This window comes from Nyctibius grandis, chromosome 3 (assembly GCF_013368605.1).
Source record: "Nyctibius grandis isolate bNycGra1 chromosome 3, bNycGra1.pri, whole genome shotgun sequence".
Taxonomy (NCBI): domain Eukaryota; kingdom Metazoa; phylum Chordata; class Aves; order Nyctibiiformes; family Nyctibiidae; genus Nyctibius; species Nyctibius grandis.
The window spans coordinates 50,774,064-50,792,633 of NC_090660.1; the positions used below are offsets into that span (position 1 = coordinate 50,774,064).

The 18,570-nt window shown below is 35.8% G+C and overlaps 1 protein-coding gene across 1 annotated transcript in view; it reads left to right on the plus strand.

The window, feature by feature from the left end:
* The window catches only part of CDH19 (cadherin 19), a 44,914-nt gene extending 28,509 nt beyond the window's left edge, over positions 1-16,405 (plus strand). Inside the window, exons 8-11 of the mRNA XM_068397259.1 lie at positions 1,133-1,254; positions 9,232-9,349; positions 11,391-11,642; positions 15,660-16,405. Coding sequence (XP_068253360.1) covers positions 1,133-1,254; positions 9,232-9,349; positions 11,391-11,642; positions 15,660-16,150 — 983 coding nt within the window. The 3' untranslated portion in view covers positions 16,151-16,405. The remainder of the gene's footprint in view (positions 1-1,132; positions 1,255-9,231; positions 9,350-11,390; positions 11,643-15,659) is intronic.
* The last annotated feature ends 2,165 nt before the right edge of the window (positions 16,406-18,570 follow it).

The following is an 18,570-nucleotide window of genomic DNA, read 5'->3' on the forward strand; positions in this document are numbered from 1 at the left end:
GACAAGGATGTCATGCAGGACTGTGTCAAATGCTTTGCATATGTCTAGGTAGAAGGCATCAGTCACTCTTCCCTTATCCACCAATGCTCTAACCCCACTGCAGAAGGCCAACAAATTTGTCAGGCACAATTTACCCATAGAGAAGTCATGTTGGCTGTCACCAACCACCTCCTTATTTTCCATGAGCATCAGCATAGTTTCCAGGAGGATCTTCTCCATGATCTGGCTAGGCACAGAGGTGAGACTTACTGGACTGTAGTTCCCTAGGTCTTCCATTTGTCTCTTTTTAAAATGGGGGTTATGTTTCCCCTTCTCCACTCAGCAGGGACTTCACCAGACTGCCACGATGTCTCAAAAATGGATAGCTGCTTAGCAACTTCATCCACCATTTCCCTCAGGACCAGTGGATGCACCTCATCAGGTCCCACCGACTTCTACATTTTCATGTTCCTTAGGTGGTCTCGAACCTGATCTTCTCCTACAGTGGGCAGTTCTTCATCCTCCCAGTCCCTGCCTCTGCCTTCTGCGACTTGGGTTATGTGACTAGAGCACTTTCTGGTGAAGACCGAGGCAAAAACGTCATTGAGTACCTCAGCCTTCTCCATATCTCAGCTAGCAGGTCTCCTGTTTCCTTCCAGAGTAGGCCCATATCTTCCCTAATCTTCTTTTAGTCACTGACATACCTATAGAAGCTTTTCTTGTTGCCCGTGACATTGTTGGCTAGATTTATTTCTATCAGGGTATTAGCTTTCCTAACCTGGTCCCTGGCTGCTTGGACAATTTCTCTGTATTCCTTCCATGATACCTGCCCTTGCTTCCACCCTCTGTAAGCTTCCACCTATTTCAAGTATACTATTATAATTTAACATGATAGATCGATGAAAAAACAAAACCAAACCTAAAACTCTACCACCTTTTGTAAACAGAACCCCAACAAAGAAAGAAAATGTCCTTTTTCATTTGTATAGGATATATTTGAACTCATTAAAAAGATTTACTATAAAAAGGGTTTGTAGGTCTCAGTGACTTTCTTTTTCTCTGGAGAATATAAGTACAATTTTCCAATGTCTACATTAGTTTAAAATATGTAGTAGATTATAACTTTTGATTTCTGTCTTTGTTTAACCATTAGGAAACCCTGAAAAAATTTCAGAAGCAAATGTGCATATCCAAGTTCTCGATGTTAATGATCATGCACCAGAATTCCCTAAATATTATGAAACATTTGTCTGTGAAAATGCAGTTTCTGGCCAGGTAAGTGTGAAAGAATTAGCCATCAATTTTCTCATTACAATGAAGATTTGGTCTAAGATGTTACTATTTCCTTCAGTATTAATTATTTCAGTACAGGTTGTATTTTTTTCTATTTCCAAAATCAATTCTGTTGATATATGCATAGTTTGAAATTTAGATTTCAGAAGACTGATGTGTATTTTTCTCCCTTTAAAACAAAATCAATACATCTCCTTGTTTGTCCACCAAAACAGGTAATAGAGAAATACAGACAGAAACTTCTGAAAAAAAAAAAAAAAAACAGCATAAAACACAGATTTGATTCATGTTCATGTCACAGAAGTTAAAACTAGGCCTGGTATTTACAGCAACATCATAGCGTAGTCCAGAAGAACCAGACTTAGACCAGATTTAAACCAGATTCATGTGTTCTTTGGTTAGAAATCATTTATTGTGAACTGAATTCAAACCCTGTCTAGTTCAGTGGAAATCTGAAGATCTTTAAGTCACAGCCCTTGCAACACCTTCCCTAGCTGACAGATTATGGGATTGCTGTATTAAGCATCCTTCCCTGGAGTTTTTTTTCATTTCCTTCTCAGTCCCCAGGCACCACATAAGTCAGCTGCCCTAAGCCCCCAGGTACACTGCTGACTCTCCATTTTCCTCCACCCATGTTACTCTACAGCTTTACATTTTCTTTTAAGTGATTCAGTTCTACATCTTAAGTCCCAAACTGTGCAAGAAGAGTGCAGCCAGTCTCTACACAGGAGCCTAAAAGAAAACTGCAAAAAGAAAAACAGGATATTCAAAGTTAAAAAAAAAAAAAAAATTTATACAAAATGAGCAACAAAAAAAAGCAACAACAAAAAGCTATAGACAGAGAAACCTATATGTTTTTTCACCACTTTCAAATATTCTTTGTAAATACAAAAGAGGCCTTTGGGATATCTGTGACGGTTCCGTTCAAGCGTTTTGCTATGTTTTGATTTCTGAATCACAGAGCCTTTCTTTCCACACCAGCTTGGTTTACTTTGACCTTGATTAGTCTGCAGTTAAATAAAGATCTATTTGTAGCAAATGTAATTTCTTTATAGTATTTTGCATCCATTTATATATTTCTCTATTAGCAGTTGGTTGGTTTGTTCTGCAGCTGGTAATTTTCCACTCTGCAAAGGCTACCTCCAGTTCAGAGGTACTTGGAGAAAGCCATTTCTTTTGGTCTTTGGGTAACTCATTGACAGATCAAAGTACGGGCCACTTTTCAATAACAAATTAAATATATATATATTAAGTATTTTTAGTATCACTGGAGAAAATGGCACTGTAAAGAATAGTAGTATTAACAATAATAAACTCTTCAAACATAGGATACAGAATTATTCCTGTTTAACATTGTAATACCTGAATGAGGAATGAGTAGGATATTTTTCCCATTTTACAGACAGTCAAAATGATACTCTAGATTTTATTTTGTCTTTTTTTTTTTTTCTTTTTTCATTACTATTCATTTTTGAGAGTCACAGGCATCTTTAGTTTAGCCTTTGGAGACCACGACAGTAATGTAAAATAATCTTCTCATTAACAGATGATTTTAGGAAGAACAACAGGAAATTACTACCAAAGTGTATAATTATCACAGTCAAAATTTACGATATTTTATTCAATATTTATGATTTAAAACAGAATTGATAGCTGATGTATCTTCTTCAGTGCCATTATTTTTTTTTTACTTTTTTCTCACAGAAAAGTAGGTTCTTTATTTTCATCAGCAAGAAGCCAAAAAGTTCAAAAATGACTCTATATATGCCCTGGTTGTCCACTGAATAATACAATTTACATTTCAGAAGAATCAGTTTAAGTGGTTGAAGGGCTTAATCAGGACATTACATACCTTTTTATCTTAGACGTATTTCTGCAATCAGTTCCAAACAGATCAAGAATCTGCTTATATGTTATGAGTTGAGATCAAAGCTTGTATAGGTATTCTATCGCATTTCAATTTCTAAAATAGCTATCTCTACCCTTCTTGCTGGAAACGATATGCTGAGAGATATTCTCAGTGATGTTCTGCACCTCTGGAATTCACTTGTTTCTCTGATCTCAGCTGAGTTGTGTCTACTTTCATGGGATACTTCAAAACTTATTTGCATCCTCCAGCTTATAGTGTTTGGGGGAAAGGAAGGAAAAGCACTGTAGAGGGAAAGATACTCTCAAAAAATAAATTTTCTCATTTGGATTACTTTTTCTTGGTGTCTGCCTGGTTTACAATAAAAGCAATGTAGAGTCATGCGGCAAATAAGTAATTTTTACATAGCCTTAGAGTATACTAGGCTATGATAAAGAATGTGAAACACATCAGGAATAAAACTAGTTGTTGTCCTAAATATCCAAACTCAGAGGCAATTAACGGTAGCTTCAATCTAGAGAAGAATGCTTGTTTTGAAGTTTTGGATTTTCTGAAAGATTATAAAAAATTATTTGTCTGCTTCTATTCAATGAGTGTTGACCTTCATGTCCCCACATGATGATTTTTTGAGAGTTACACACACGTTTATCTTAGCCTCTGAAAGACAGTCAAACAAAAGGATTACATTTTGACCTGTGGAACTACAATTTGAAATTTGACAGTAAAAATGGAAGTAAAGAAGATAGGTGGTTTTTGGCATCATCTAAATCCATTCATCATGTTTATTAGATGTTTTGAATGGATTTTTCTCTATCCATTTCATGTTATAGTTCTGTACTGTCCTATAATCCAACTCAGCTGTATACCAACCACAAATAAAGTTTTCTTTTGCACATAGAGAAACCACTTTCACTGCACCACCAGTATTCAATATATTATTTTCAAAATAACTCGAACGTGACAGTTGCTGTGTAAAATAGCCTTCTATCCTACTACAGCTATAGCTAATATCAGGTCAAATAAAACAATATTAATAAGACATCCAAAACCAGGATTCCTTTTTTATTGAATCTTTTGACTTTATAACTGTATGTAGACATGGTAAATGATGACCCCAATGTGTTATTAATTCTTTACAGTTACTCTTTATGTGTGTGTACAGTAATTAAAAACTGTTGAATTCTAGAGGCAATATTCTCTAAAAATAATCAGGACACAAAATACACCAAATCTATCCCAAAGCTAACACTAGAGACACCCCAGCAAGAATGGATTTGACCCAGAAATCTTAATTCCCAAAGCATTAATAAATTAACTCAGCCTCAAAATGAAGTTTGAAAGTGTGAAGTAAGCTATATCGCATGTTTTGCATCATATGGAAGCAAGAAGACCATCCAGAATGTATCTATTTTTATGCATCGGAATTTCAGTCCTTTTTGTGGATATTGGTCTTTTTTCATATCATGCAGAAAACTGATTTCAGCTGAAGACAAGCTGCAGAGGATACACCTATATTCTGAATTAATGCTGTCTTCTCTAATGCATATTTATTCTGGCAATTGTGAGTTCCTGTAATTTGGGGATCATGTATGAAGTGACTTTGATGTTGCAGTTTGCTTAATAATTTTTATTAGATTCAAAGAAGTGACTATGTATGCAGAACACTTTGAATTAGAGATAAGAAAAAAAACAAATTTATTTACTCAGTACTTAGTATATAATAAAATAATCATCAGTTTCAGTGAAAGTGAAGAGTATCCTTTTGATATTACTTCTATACATAATGAAATGTTAACAGAAGAATGGAAATCTTTAACCAAATTCTAGGAGTATACGATTAATGTTAAAAAAGAACAGTTTGCTAAAACAAATTCTTTCTAACAAATCACAATGTAAAATGATTTTTGATAGCAGAGCAATGAAAGTGATGAGTCAGTAAGCCAATGTTTATTATTTCACTTTGTTATGTTCTGTTCATCATTTACAAAAAGTATCTGAGCACTGGTGATAAGAAAACAAAAAATTAAAAAGAAAAAAAGCAATGACGGCATCCCTTAGAGTATAGAAGCATGATGAAGCTGTGAAAGCACCTAGCATATATTCTAGCATGGCCTTACTCTAAGCTACACCTGCAGATGAGTGTAACTTCTGACATTTTGAAACAGTAGGCACAATGGCCCATAGAAAATTCCTTTTTCTGTTTTATACGGACCATGATTCAACAACATTATCTCATAGCAGAATGGAACATGTAGGAAGAATATATCAGCATATACAAACAAACATAAAAAGGTACCTAAGTGTCACGGCATGAGCTTTATAATTGTTATTCCTTTGTTGAGATGTACTCCTTTTTATTTATAGCTGCAGAAACATCTTACAATAGACTCAGAGAAATCAGATTAATATCGTGCCAATTTCCTTTTCAAAAAAGAAATAGAAGCAGTCAAAAGAAGAACCTTGGTCTTGAAGTAGAAGGTCTACCTGGAAAATGCAGGTGGTGATTATAGAATGAACATTTAATCTTTTACCTGAACTAAACTCTGATGGTAATCAAACACTATTAAGCAGTGAGAAAAAACCTACTACTTATAAGACCTCTGCCAATTTGAACAAAACTGGTTTTTTACTCCCAAAAGAGATGGGTGATCAGATCTCTTGCATTCTATAAAACACAGCAGAGCTCCTATTTAAGAATGTTGGGTGGAAAACAAATCAAAAGAAGCTAAAGCAGAAAGAGAAAGGTGGCAAATCTATTCTTACTTCCTTCCATCTGTCTAATGGGAATGGTAAGACTATAGTTGGGTATGGAAGGATGCACAAAGGACTCCAAATTATACACTCAGGGTACTCTAGCATCAAAATTAGTGGTACTGATGATTGTTCAGATGGGCAGTCTATGCCTTAAGCTGAACTTAGTAGAGAGAAAGCTCTTAGAAGCAGAAAGGACTGTAACAGAGAAGCTTTCTTCTTCCTTCTGTACATCACCATAATTCCAATTCAGTGAGACTACTCGGGGTTGAGGAAATAAATTTTCAAAGAATTCTGATCAAGACAAATACTCGTTATTTGCAAGACAAACAACACTCAGCTAGACATTCATCCCAGAATGGTTTACAGAAATTCCCTTTTATACAAAATAATTAATCAATGAGAGATCAGAGCTGTTACCAATATCTTAGACTCCCCCATTGATGATATTTATTAGTTGAAAGCACCCACTAATCAGATGGATGGGGAAGTTGAGTACAGCATGCCACATCTTTTTGTGACCTTTGATCAGAGAAGCCCCTGCTGTTCCCAGCAGTGATGTCAGTCTGTTTGGAAAGAAACAGTAAGTGAGGCCCACTCACCATGAACTTAAATCAGTTTTTCAAGAGAAATGGAGTGAATTAATCTCATTTTTAAAGAAACAGACTACTGGATTATTAAAGGTTCTAGATTAATGAGATGACATAAGAAATATTACAGCAATTAAAATTCAGCCTAGTCAATGCAACAACTGTTATAACCTTGCAGAAGCAACACGTCATTCACCCTATCTTCTTGGTGTACCCACTAAAATGTAGAGGTTTTTAAACCTTGTCTCACAAACAATATGTGCAGTTTTTCAGTCTGTGATGCCAGTTTCCCTGGTGAAAGCCTAGAATCTCCGAGGTTAGATGCACAAAAGCCTAGGAAACCAGAAAAAAAAAGAAACAGTTTCCTTCTCTCTGTCTGATTTTTCCTTTAGAGTCAGCAAAATCAGAGCTGCCTATTGCTCTCTGCGTATTTTATAGACTTATATGGGTTTTGCTGAATCTTAGTGGAAGTGATACAGTAAGAAATAAACAATAAGGGTTTGCCCTGCCCTTATGTTCCAAATGTTCTTCTGCTTCTAGGGTGAATCCTTAAAGGCATGCGAATATGCCTAGAATAACTACGGGAGTCTTAGGTTTGTGTAGAAGAGCACAGTACAGATCAAAACAAGGAAAAGTGGGGTTTTTTTCAGCTAGACACATACTCTTCAGAATTATATTGATAGTATCAGATATAGATAAAACTTATATGGGTAAATACATTCTGTATGTAAAGTAACAGAAGATAATAATAAAATAGAAAAACTGTATTGAATTCACAACTGCAATAATTTTATGATTTTCGAACATGCTAGAGTCTTACAAATATACTTACAAAGACATTGTTAATACCTCGTTAAATGACTATTAATTGGAACGATAACTGGAAATATAATAATAATATCTATAATTAATGGGGTTGGGTTTTAGGGTTTGGTAGGTAGGTAATTTTTCTCTGCTGAGTAACTAAACTAAAAAATAAAATAAAAAAAAAAATTAGATGCGGCGAAAATGTCTTTGTATATTACTATATTACTCTGCATATTCAGTCTAGCTTTATAGACCCTGAATTGTACGGAGAGACATACGTCCATACAAAGCTTTTTCTCAGCTGCGGCCATGGAGATTTTACTAGCAAATCATCAGCAAAGGCCAGCAGAGTCTTTTTTCATTTTTGCAGGTATATGACAGAATATTATCATGAAAATGTGTCATTGTGTGTGTTTTAGACTGGATATATAATTTTGTTCTCTATTGCTGTTCATATTGAGTGCATCCTGAGAACTATATTCCCTTATAAAAATTAAGTCTATGGTTTATTATAAAGTAATATTAGGGATCAGTTATTGTTCATCACTGATTTCTTGACCTGCATGCCTATATCTGTATTTGCATCACCTTAGCTATTTTGTTTGCCCTGAGGAAAGGGGAAAAGTTTTCTCAAGAAGCTTCATCCTCTGTACACTGTCATCAGGTATGTCACTGAACAATGACTCCTCTAAATAGTGGTAATAAAAAAATCTTAAAGGTCCTCATTTTTCCATAGAATGAAAATATAGATTTGAAATAAATTTCACATATGAAAAGGGCAGAGTTCTAAGAATACAAAGCTTCTGAGGTATGAGCCACATTTTGCACTCTGCTGTGATGATCACATCAAACTTTGCTTACTTGAAAAGGAAAAGAATGTGTGTTGAAGTCTTAGATCTTTGACTGAAAAATGATTTAATCGGGAAAGAGTTTTCAATGGCACAAATGAAAGTCTGTAGTCACTTCCACTGACTTACTGCTTTGCTTTTAAAGCACTGCTTGTAGCATTCAGATGTTTTCTGGTTTGTGGAAAGTTGAGGCTTCAAGTCTCTTGGGTACAAATATCTACAAGGCATGAGATGATTGATAAAATAGAGACCAAGTTCAAATCGGACACTTTTCTGAAAGTTGGTGGGCTTGCATCATTTTACTTTCCTCCTGCTCAGTAAGGATACTTACTAATATATTCTGACGATCAGGTCATTAAATATTTATTGATAAAAGTATCAAATATAAACTCTTTTTAAGCAGAAATATTGCTAATTATGTTAACTCTAGTGTGGTTTTCTATTTACAGAGTTGAATTATATTCTTTTGAATGAAAACTTATTTTTTATCTTGCAATGGCTATCTAGTTTGACACATTTGTAAATGAAGGTTATTTTGCTTTCTTGAGAAAAAGCAGCCAAGAAGTTCCATAACCAATCTATTACAATATCCAAAATCAACAATTCAGCACATGAACTTTTCACTGTATCTCACTTACTGGAGCGACAATGTATCAGTTGAATGATGTCAATGTGTTTGTGGGCTGGAAGGAAATGGGTTTTGTATAGAGGGATTTGTTCAAATGTAGAATGATATACTTTTCACCTTGGAAAAAAAGGACAAAACACTATATATATGATTACTTTTTCCATTTATGGAAACTTCATTTACCCCTTGTCTTTTGATGCAGAAAATCTTTTACATTTTCTCAAGGTTTTAATGCCTGTCTCTCTCAAACAGATGAAAAATCAAAGCAGAGTATTTGCAGAATATGAGTCTCGATGAGACTGACTACGGGAGGTGTATATTTGTGACTGGATAACATATATTCAATACGTATTCACAGATCACATCTCTAGCATCAACAGTTAAACATACTTGATATGTCCTTTTATTGTTTTAAATGACAAGTAAATACTTTTCTTCTTAAACAATTCTGTTCATCTGTGTTTCCAGCTAATTCAAAGCATCAGTGCAGTGGATCAAGATGACTCGGCAGAAGGTCACCGTTTTTACTTCTCATTGGATCTGGAGGCCACAAACAACTCACATTTTACTGTCATAGATAATCAAGGTGGTGTCATTCATGTAGCTCTTTAAGACCTTCTTAATAAAAGACACATGCTTCTAGTGGTTCTCACATCACCAATTTTATAACAATTTCCACTTAAATAGAAATTGTTGTTATATGAACATGCCATGAGGTGCATTTCAAAAGATTAATTCAGTAATACTAAATGGTTTATTTTCCTTTTTCAGCCAAGTAACATAAGCAACAAAAGACAGTTTTATTTCAAGGAAAGAAAAAATGCTGAGATGAAAAACACACTGATATTACTTAAAATTTATTTCTTAATGTAGGATATGGTGGGAAATGCCAACTTTCTTGTTAAAATTGTCTATTTGTCTAAGAAACCAGGTCACCAGAAAGAGAAGATTGCTGTTAATACAAGTCTGCTACTTCATCACTTCAGCAAGACCAAAATTATAAACACTGATAAATACAAATACAATCTTATTTTCTAATATATTTTAAACTGCATACGCTGATTAATAATGACATCATAAAATGTCTTCTATATGTATTTTAATGTTATTCAGAACTGATATTGATTGAGACTTACAAAGAGTGATATAGAGGGATATCAAGAAAAACCACTCTGAAGTGAAAACATAAATACGATATCTGATGGAATCGCAGGGAGGATGACTGCTTAGAGTCAGTCTGCAGAGACTACAAAGAAGAGCTTCTTCATACTCAGCTGAAGTACACATTGTTCTTATTGACTTTGCTAATTGTTTTAATGTTCTGGCTAGATGAATAAACCAATGGAAATAAGTTTTGGAAAGTTCAGCCTATGTTAAATGGCAAAATACTTCTCTTAATATCTCCAAAGTTAAAGTTATTATATTAATATGTGTTTCAATCCCAGCTTCACTAACATCTCACTTGGTGCCAGGAAGAGATAACATGTTACATTAAGGTCAAACTGTGTACAAGCCTCAAGCCTTTCCCACCTTTGCTCATTCTGGACAAATTCTGAGCAGAGCCACGCACAAGACAATACATCCAGTTTCTTTTGGTGGCTGTTGATGGGGAAAAAAAACAACCCATCTTTTATAACATGGTAGGGTCAGCCCTCAGTCTCTCCCTTTCTGCTGCATTTCATAGAAATGGCTGGGTGAATTGGGATAGTCCTCAGAGTTATCTTCTGAATTGTGACAGCTAGAAGAACTTAAAAGTGAGGGAGTTAACTTCAGTAGACTGTTTGGTTAAATGTATCATACAGATAATGGTAGAAACACTTTTTTTTTCCACATACATGTATGCACACATGCCGTAACTCACCTTGCCATGATAAAAAATCTGACATGTAAACGTTGATGTTTCTTCTTTCCATTACACGCAGATTTAGACAGGGCTAATTTGTTGTGCAGCAAGCTAAGTTTCATATTTGAATTAGTTGGTATGTAGCAGGAGCTGAACTTAAGCTGCTTACTGCGTTTTGTATGGAACTGATTTCTAAACACTAATAGTTAAATACAAAGCAAGGGGGGAGCCTCTAGCAACTTTTCCCTAATTTAGATAGTAGGAGCTCAGCTAGCTCCAGTTTTTGAGTTAGGGAAAGAAATAAAAGACTATTTTAGTGGATTTTTTCCTTCCTTTCTCTTTTTTCCCTTGCCACCTGCTTTCTCCATTTGCTGCCAGACACCCTTTTGAAGCCTTTTGATTGGTAAACTGTCTATATTTCACCTGAGAACTGCTGGACTGGTAACAGCTGGTTACATGGAACCATTTTAAGAACCAATTAGTTAGTCAGAGCAGGTGTCAGGTATTGAACATGGTGGGAGTTTTTTAGCTCTGTACATTAAAAACAGAACTCCTGGGTCAAATTTTATTGTTGCCCCTGGAATATATATGTCAAAAATAAATGCAATTATTTACAATTGACACAAAAAAAAGTCACCACATGACAGTGCCTGGTTTTATTTTTTTAACTTTGTTAGTATGTAGTTTTGCATAGTACCATTGTTTTTAAATAGGTCAGATTCCACTGGAGTTTTATTGTTGTTGTTAAAAAGTGAAAAATGCATATCATGCATTTATCTTCTAGATAACACAGCTGGAATTTTCACAGCAAAAAGTGGCTTCAGGAGGCAAGAGCGGTTTTCTTTCTACTTGCCAATATTAATTCTGGATAATGGAACTCCACCGCTTACAAGCACAAATACTCTCACTATCACTGTCTGCGACTGTGACACCGAAGTTAACATCTTCTACTGTCGATATGGAGCTTTCATGTATGCCATGGGTCTCAGCACAGAAGCTTTAGTTGCTGTTTTGGCTTGCATACTAATACTCCTAGGTAAGTATGAGTAAGAGAAATGACTTTGTTTCCTTTTACAGCAGGCTTGATTAAGTGACAAAGATGTTCCCTTGACTGGAAGCCTGGAAGTACTGTGCTATTGAGAAAAAATGCAATAAGACAAATATTTCTTTTCTGTTTTCTTAACTATAATCCCTCCCCGTCCAGTTTTCAGTAAAGATTGAATTCTAACACAATGTCCTAAAAGTTGGCTTTAGTTGAGTCATGGTTCTACTTGTCTGTATTGGTCCAAAGTCTGTATTGAACCCAGGTAAAGCTGAAGACAGCATTACACAAGGAAATTGGCCAGTGTAAGAATATATTAGAAAGAGTAGTACCCTACTTATTCTGCCTTAGATATGCCAAATGTAGACCTAAGATCAATACAAAATGATAAAAGAAAAAGAGAATGCGATACTCTTAGAAAGCAACTCCAGAAACAAACAGGAAGCTTATCTGTCAATTAATAAGTATGCGTCTCCAGACAGCCGAATGTTAGGCATCTCCTTTTTCCTCTCACAGAACACCAAACTAACCTTCATTACATTTAGGAGTTTGTGGATGTGAAAAGTGGTTTTGGGAGTGTTTTAAATGCACAGGAGTTGGGCTTGTACCTCTGCAAAGGGTCATGCATAGCTGGCGGATGGCACCCAAAACCAGACCAACCACTCAAGGCTGGCTGTTCCTACACTACATGGGGCTACGGCTGATGCAAGACATATTGGAGTGACAGCACTCAGGGAAATAACTTCTTCACCTGGTGATGCATGCAGCATTCGCTGCTAAAATGCATTTCTTTTTTCTCTTTCAGCAAAAAGATATTCCTGCAGTGTTTGATGAGTGATTTGAGGATACTGACACATTATAACAGCAGGCACACTTTACTAATCATTCCCCAAAGGCTAAATATCCATTCTGAAACTCTGTACCTGAGTTAGTGAGGTTAAGGTATGGTAGCTTCTGAGGCCAGGAAAGAAAGAGAAGTGATAGAACCAGGTAGGTTTGCTTTCCAAGGCAAAATTACTGACCTTAGAACTTGGTCACTGATGGTGGTCATGAGCCTGAAGACCAAATCTGAGCTGATGCCAATAAAGCAACAGGGAAGACTTCCAAATCCTTATTGCCTGTGTAGTAATATCGTTCATCCATATTATGCCATGTAACAGTATATTTCATAAAAAAGTCATATCTAAAAATACTACAAAACAATTGATGGATTATGTTAGTAAACCAGTATTTCCACTAGTGGAACTACAAACAAACAGCTCCAAAGTAAGAAAATGAAGATGATAGAATCAGGATTTAACAAAGCAGTGTAATATCAAATCATCATTATAAATTGTGCAAAACTAGCATAAATTGTTTTTTTAAAAAAATCTAAAAAATAATAAGGAAAAATATAACCAGAAACAAGACAAGAAAACTGCAGCATATCTAACTTCACAAATATAAAGTCTGGAAAGAAAGAAGTAATAATAACAGAAATTACATTGCTTTAAGAAACAAAAACTTCCACTGCAAATTATTCTCTCAATGTATTTGTTAATGAGAGCAAATACAATAGTAATAAACTCCTATGTCACTGAAAGAAATACAAAACAATTTTAAGTAAATCCTTTTTTTTTACCATATGAAGGATATCTAGGTAAAGAACATTCTTTTTTACAATTATATAATATGACCTCATTATACAATATGACCTCTACCAGTCTATAAATAACAGCGTACAACACTAAGCATATCATCATTAACTACAAGAAAGCTGAGGCTTGAAAATGAAGGCTTGCAGCTCTACTCTGATGCTGTATTTTGATCTGCCATAGTAGCAATAGAAGACAAGAAAGACAAGCCAATAAAACTAATCTAATTATTTTGACTTTACACCAGTGAAAAAGGAAATTTAACAAGTTAAAAATCACCCATATTCTGTATTCCATCCACAAGGTTACGACTTATTTTCCTTAGTACAAGGAATAGACACGGGCTCTAATTATTTCCTGTTGTACCTTCGACCTCCTGGCTGAATCCCTTGGTGAGAACTCATTGAAATTTCTGCTCACATGGAACCCGATAATTTAGTCCCACAGTTAAATGAGTTGCCCAGAAGCAGCACCTGTTAATTATGAGTCAGCATCTTCATATGGCTTTGGGCTCTCAAAGTTAGGTGACATGCAGGAAACTGCAGAAATAGGATGGCCTACAAAAAATACATGTATTTTTATTTATCCTTATGAACACATTGAATACATAGTGCAAGGATTAAAACAATGGAAGGGTACCTCGTAATTATTATGTCTAGATGGGAGTACTCTTGACCAGACACAGCAAAGTCCAGGGATACACTAGTTCCCCTACTTCCATCTCCTTGTTTCCAAGAGAGAAAACAGGAATGTACGACTGGATTTGTGGTTTCTAGACTTGCCTGCACTCCCAGAGTCACCTTATTTAAATCTGAGCTTTTCTTGTCCCATGAAATCTTTAGTAGTGGCACTGGAAAGCAGACCCCCTGATTGAAGTCCCTGCCTGAGATCTGGCAGTCAGTGTGAGCTTACAGTAAGGCCAGTGTGCATTTCAAGTTTTCTTTGCTTGTTGCAGGATATCTGAACCTGGTCACTTTGTGTCATGCACTTAAGGGACTGAGGATCAGGCAAACTATATCACTGCATTATCCAGGCCATCAGTGGAATTGTTCATCAAGGTTCTCCCTCCAGATGGAATAAATCCTTGGTGTCTACTGGGCCTATGCATGTCACAAAAGTCAAAGCAGGGATACAGATAAATACAGTAATCAGAAAGAAAAAGAAACTAATCTACCACAGTCTTTACAGACTCATATATTTCAAATACATTAAATCTTCAAAGGTATTTTTGTGATTATTTAAAATGAAATAATAAAATTTTTATGCATAATATGTTTGCCACTTATATGTGAAACCTAAAGTTTCATTTTTTTCTATTTTCCTGTATCATCATGTGTACCATTAGAAGAGTACACCATGTAAAGTTGAAACTCTCTGGGTTTTGTAAATATATAACATTGTAGAAATTCTTGTTTCCAATGCTTTCAAATTTGATGTTGGTATCACCCAATCATATGAAATAGTCTACAGTAAATATGTAGAAATAAAGAACTACTTCAGGTTCCTCATATCCCTAAGTGAGGAAAAATCCTGTAGTTTTTGGTAGTTGTATCATGTTATGTCCTGAGTAAAAAATTACAGTCCACAAGCTACTTACTTATTAAATAGAACTGCAGTAAGATTTGATTGAAAACTGAGTTCATTAATCTCTGTGAAAGTCATAGACTATTTCAAAGGTCTAAATTCATTAAGCTAAATTCAATCAGCTAAAAATTAAATTAAGTGGGATTAAAAAATAATGCTTTAAAATAAAATTTAAAAAATCTTTCATATGTGAGAGAAACAAGCTGCTCTTATTCATAAGCCTTTGTAGTAAGTACTGCTACATCATCATGCAAAATTTAGTGATAGTCTTCAAATTTCCGAACCAGTATAACAGAAATAATTGAACCACACCCTGCATAGTCTATGGAACTGAATGATTCAAACAGCTGAGGAGGATATCTTGCTCATTGCCTCATTTTTCATTTGATCTTCCTGGGGCTTTGATCTGAGATAGAGTGAGAGATAAAGAATTTAAATTCTGAATGTGAAATTGATATATTATCTGATAAAGTAAGGCAGTTTCAAAAAGCATAACTTGTGCTTCCATCAGTTTCAAACTCCCATCTACCAAAAGAACCACTCCATTGCATTCACCTATTTTATAAGTCACTTTGCAGCCATTTTCCCACCACACACTCTGCTCATCTCAAACCCGTAAAATCCATAAAAATGACAGCTCTATAAATTTGTTAAGGTAGCTTCACTTTGCAATAGCATTGATATTAAGAAACGTTACAAATTTTAAGTCTTTCTAAGCACATGCAAAGTCTCTGGTTCTGTTTATTTTCCCCCCTTTTTATTTTTCTTTTCTTTTCTTTTTTTTTTTGGTCAGTATTCTTTTTGGCAATTGTAGCCATAAGGCAGCAGAGGAAGTCGTCTCCCTTTTCAGAGAAAATGGAAGAATTCAGAGAGAACATTGTCAGGTATGATGATGAAGGAGGTGGTGAGGAGGACACAGAAGCCTTTGATATTTCAGCACTGAGGACCCGCACCATCATGCGAACGCACAAACCTCGGAAGAACATCAACACAGAAATCCACAGCCTCTATAGACAGTCTCTGCAGGTTGGCCCTGACAGCGCAATCTTCAGACAATTCATTTCAGAAAAGCTTGAAGAAGCAAATACAGACCCTAGTGCTCCTCCATATGACTCACTTCAGACCTATGCGTTTGAGGGGACTGGCTCTTTGGCAGGGTCCCTCAGCTCTTTAGGTTCAAACACGTCAGACACAGATCAGAGTTATGACTACCTTACAGACTGGGGACCTCACTTTAAGCAGCTTGCAGGCATGTACACTTCCCATAGAAGTATGGAGGATTAGTTACTCTTTGGTTTATTGCTTTATTTTCCTAAATATCAGCAACCAAAAATAACTGTGGATTTTTAAAAAGGAGATCATCCCACATTTAAGCATGAAAAATAGAAGCCTAAGGTTTTTTTCTCTGGAAAGTCTTGGATGTAGAGGTCTTTAGAAAAATCACACCAGGTGTGTCATGAGGTGAGGGGATGGAGACTCCTGTTTGAAAATCTTGTGGATATTTAGGTGCCCGAATGCAAACTGTGCTGCTTTGGATAACTAGGCCCCCTTCTGGGTATTGAGAACCTGGGTCCTGCAAGTACAAAAGGAGTAGAAGCCATAAACGGATATTGTAAATATTCTGTCATCCATAAGCTTTAAATTGTTTCCAAAGTTAAGACGGACTTTTGTGGCTGCAGTTGAATATATTCATTAACCAAAGTAAAAATGCATAATTGTATAATGCTTCATTATATAAATATACTTGTGTGGAAAAAGTAGACCCTAGATATTCTAATATAGTTGTAAGAAGCACTCACAGAATCATCTATTTATAGGTCTTAAGATGATAAAACTAAGACAAATGTCTTTGCCTATCAGTGTAAAAATGAAGACCTGTTACAAAACCCACAAGTACTTGCTGCCATTTTAGTTTTTAATGGAGCTATTGGAAAATGTGTAAACCAGTACTTAATTTAGCAAATAAGATAGAAAAAAAAGAAATATGTTCAAGTACGAATCAATATTCAATGTAAATGCTGCAATAGACCACATTATATATTACTGTACTTAGAAAAAAATGCTACCCAATACTGGCATTTTTCCTTTTATTAAGGGTTTAAAGGATGACTGATTTACCAGCACAGATTTATTTTTTTATTTTGGAAAATAAAATTATCTGCAGTAGTCAGTTTTATTCTAACAATATTAAGAATCTTTAAAATGCTAAGTTGATGGTTATAAAATTTTATGTATAACATCAGATAATAAGATAATAAAATGCTTTAATGTTAATCCACTTCTGAAAATGATCCTGAATCATTCTGCGAGACTCAAGTCAGACTTCAAAATTAATTTCACACTGTATTTTTTTCTAACATTCCCTAATGAATATAAAGCTGTCTCAGAATATTTCTTTATTTTTACTTACATCACTACCCAGAAACAATTTTGGATCTGAGGGTCATGAAATATGTTAAAAATGGTCTGTCTGGAAAAAGCAACCTGCCTCTTTTTTATTCACCTCTCTTCCATCAGGTGCTTATTTCATAGCAATTACGTCATGTAATCAACAGATACATTTCCATAGCTAATAGCTGGCATAAGGATAAAGAAAATCATGCAACATTTCTCTTTTTTTTCCCCCATTTTTTTTAAATAAGATTTTAGGTAAGTACTACTGAATTACAGAGAGCCAGGCAAAGCTTATGCAAGGAAAAAACCCAACCAAACAAAAGAAGGCATGTAACCTACAAGCTCTGAAACGTTTGTTGCAATTGCTGTTCAGTGAAGAAAACCAAGGCATGTAGGCTTAGTGGAAAGGTGCCAGTGCAGTTTAAATTCCTGTCAGCTAAAAATAAAACATGTGGAGGAGTTTGAAAATCAGGAGAGATTTCCAATGTGAGGTCTGGTAAGGGCAGAAGCATTATTCATGATATTCATAGCTGGAAAAAAATCCAGGGGGGCATGGGGGCGCATCCGACCAGGTGCATCGGATCATAAAGGGGCAGAATCTGTCAGTATTTCAGGAGTAACAGGAGGATCTCAAGTGTTATCTGTATTGGAGGCCGAAGTGAGCCTAACTAAAAATGAATGGAAAAAGCACCCCATTGTGACTGGTCCAGATGCTCCGTGCATCCTTGGCATAGACTACCTCAAGAGAGGGTATTTTAAGGACCCAAAAGGGTATAGATGGGCCTTTGGTGTAGCAGCTGTAGAGACTGAGGACATTAAACAGCTGTCTACCTTGCCTGGCCTCTCAGAAGATCCTTCTGTTGTGGGGTTGCTGAAGGTTGAAGAACAACAGGTGCCAATTGCTACTGCCACGGTGCACCGACGACAATATCGCACCAATCGAGACTCCCTGATCCCCATTCATAAACTGATTAGACAATTAGAAAATCAAGGAGTGATTGGCAAGACTCGCTCACCCTTTAATAGTCCTATATGGCCAGTGTGAAAGTCTGATGGAGAATGGAGGTTAACTGTGGACTATCGTGGCCTAAATGAAGTTACGCCACCACTGAGTGCTGCTGTGCCAGACATGCTAGAACTTCAATACGAACTGGAGTCAAAGGCAGCCAAGTGGTATGCCACCATAGACATAGCTAATGCATTTTTCTCTATTCCTTTGGCACCAAAGTGCAGGCCACAGTTTGCTTTTACCTGGAGAGGTATCCAGTACACCTGGAATCGACTGCCCCAGGGGTGGAAACACAGTCCTA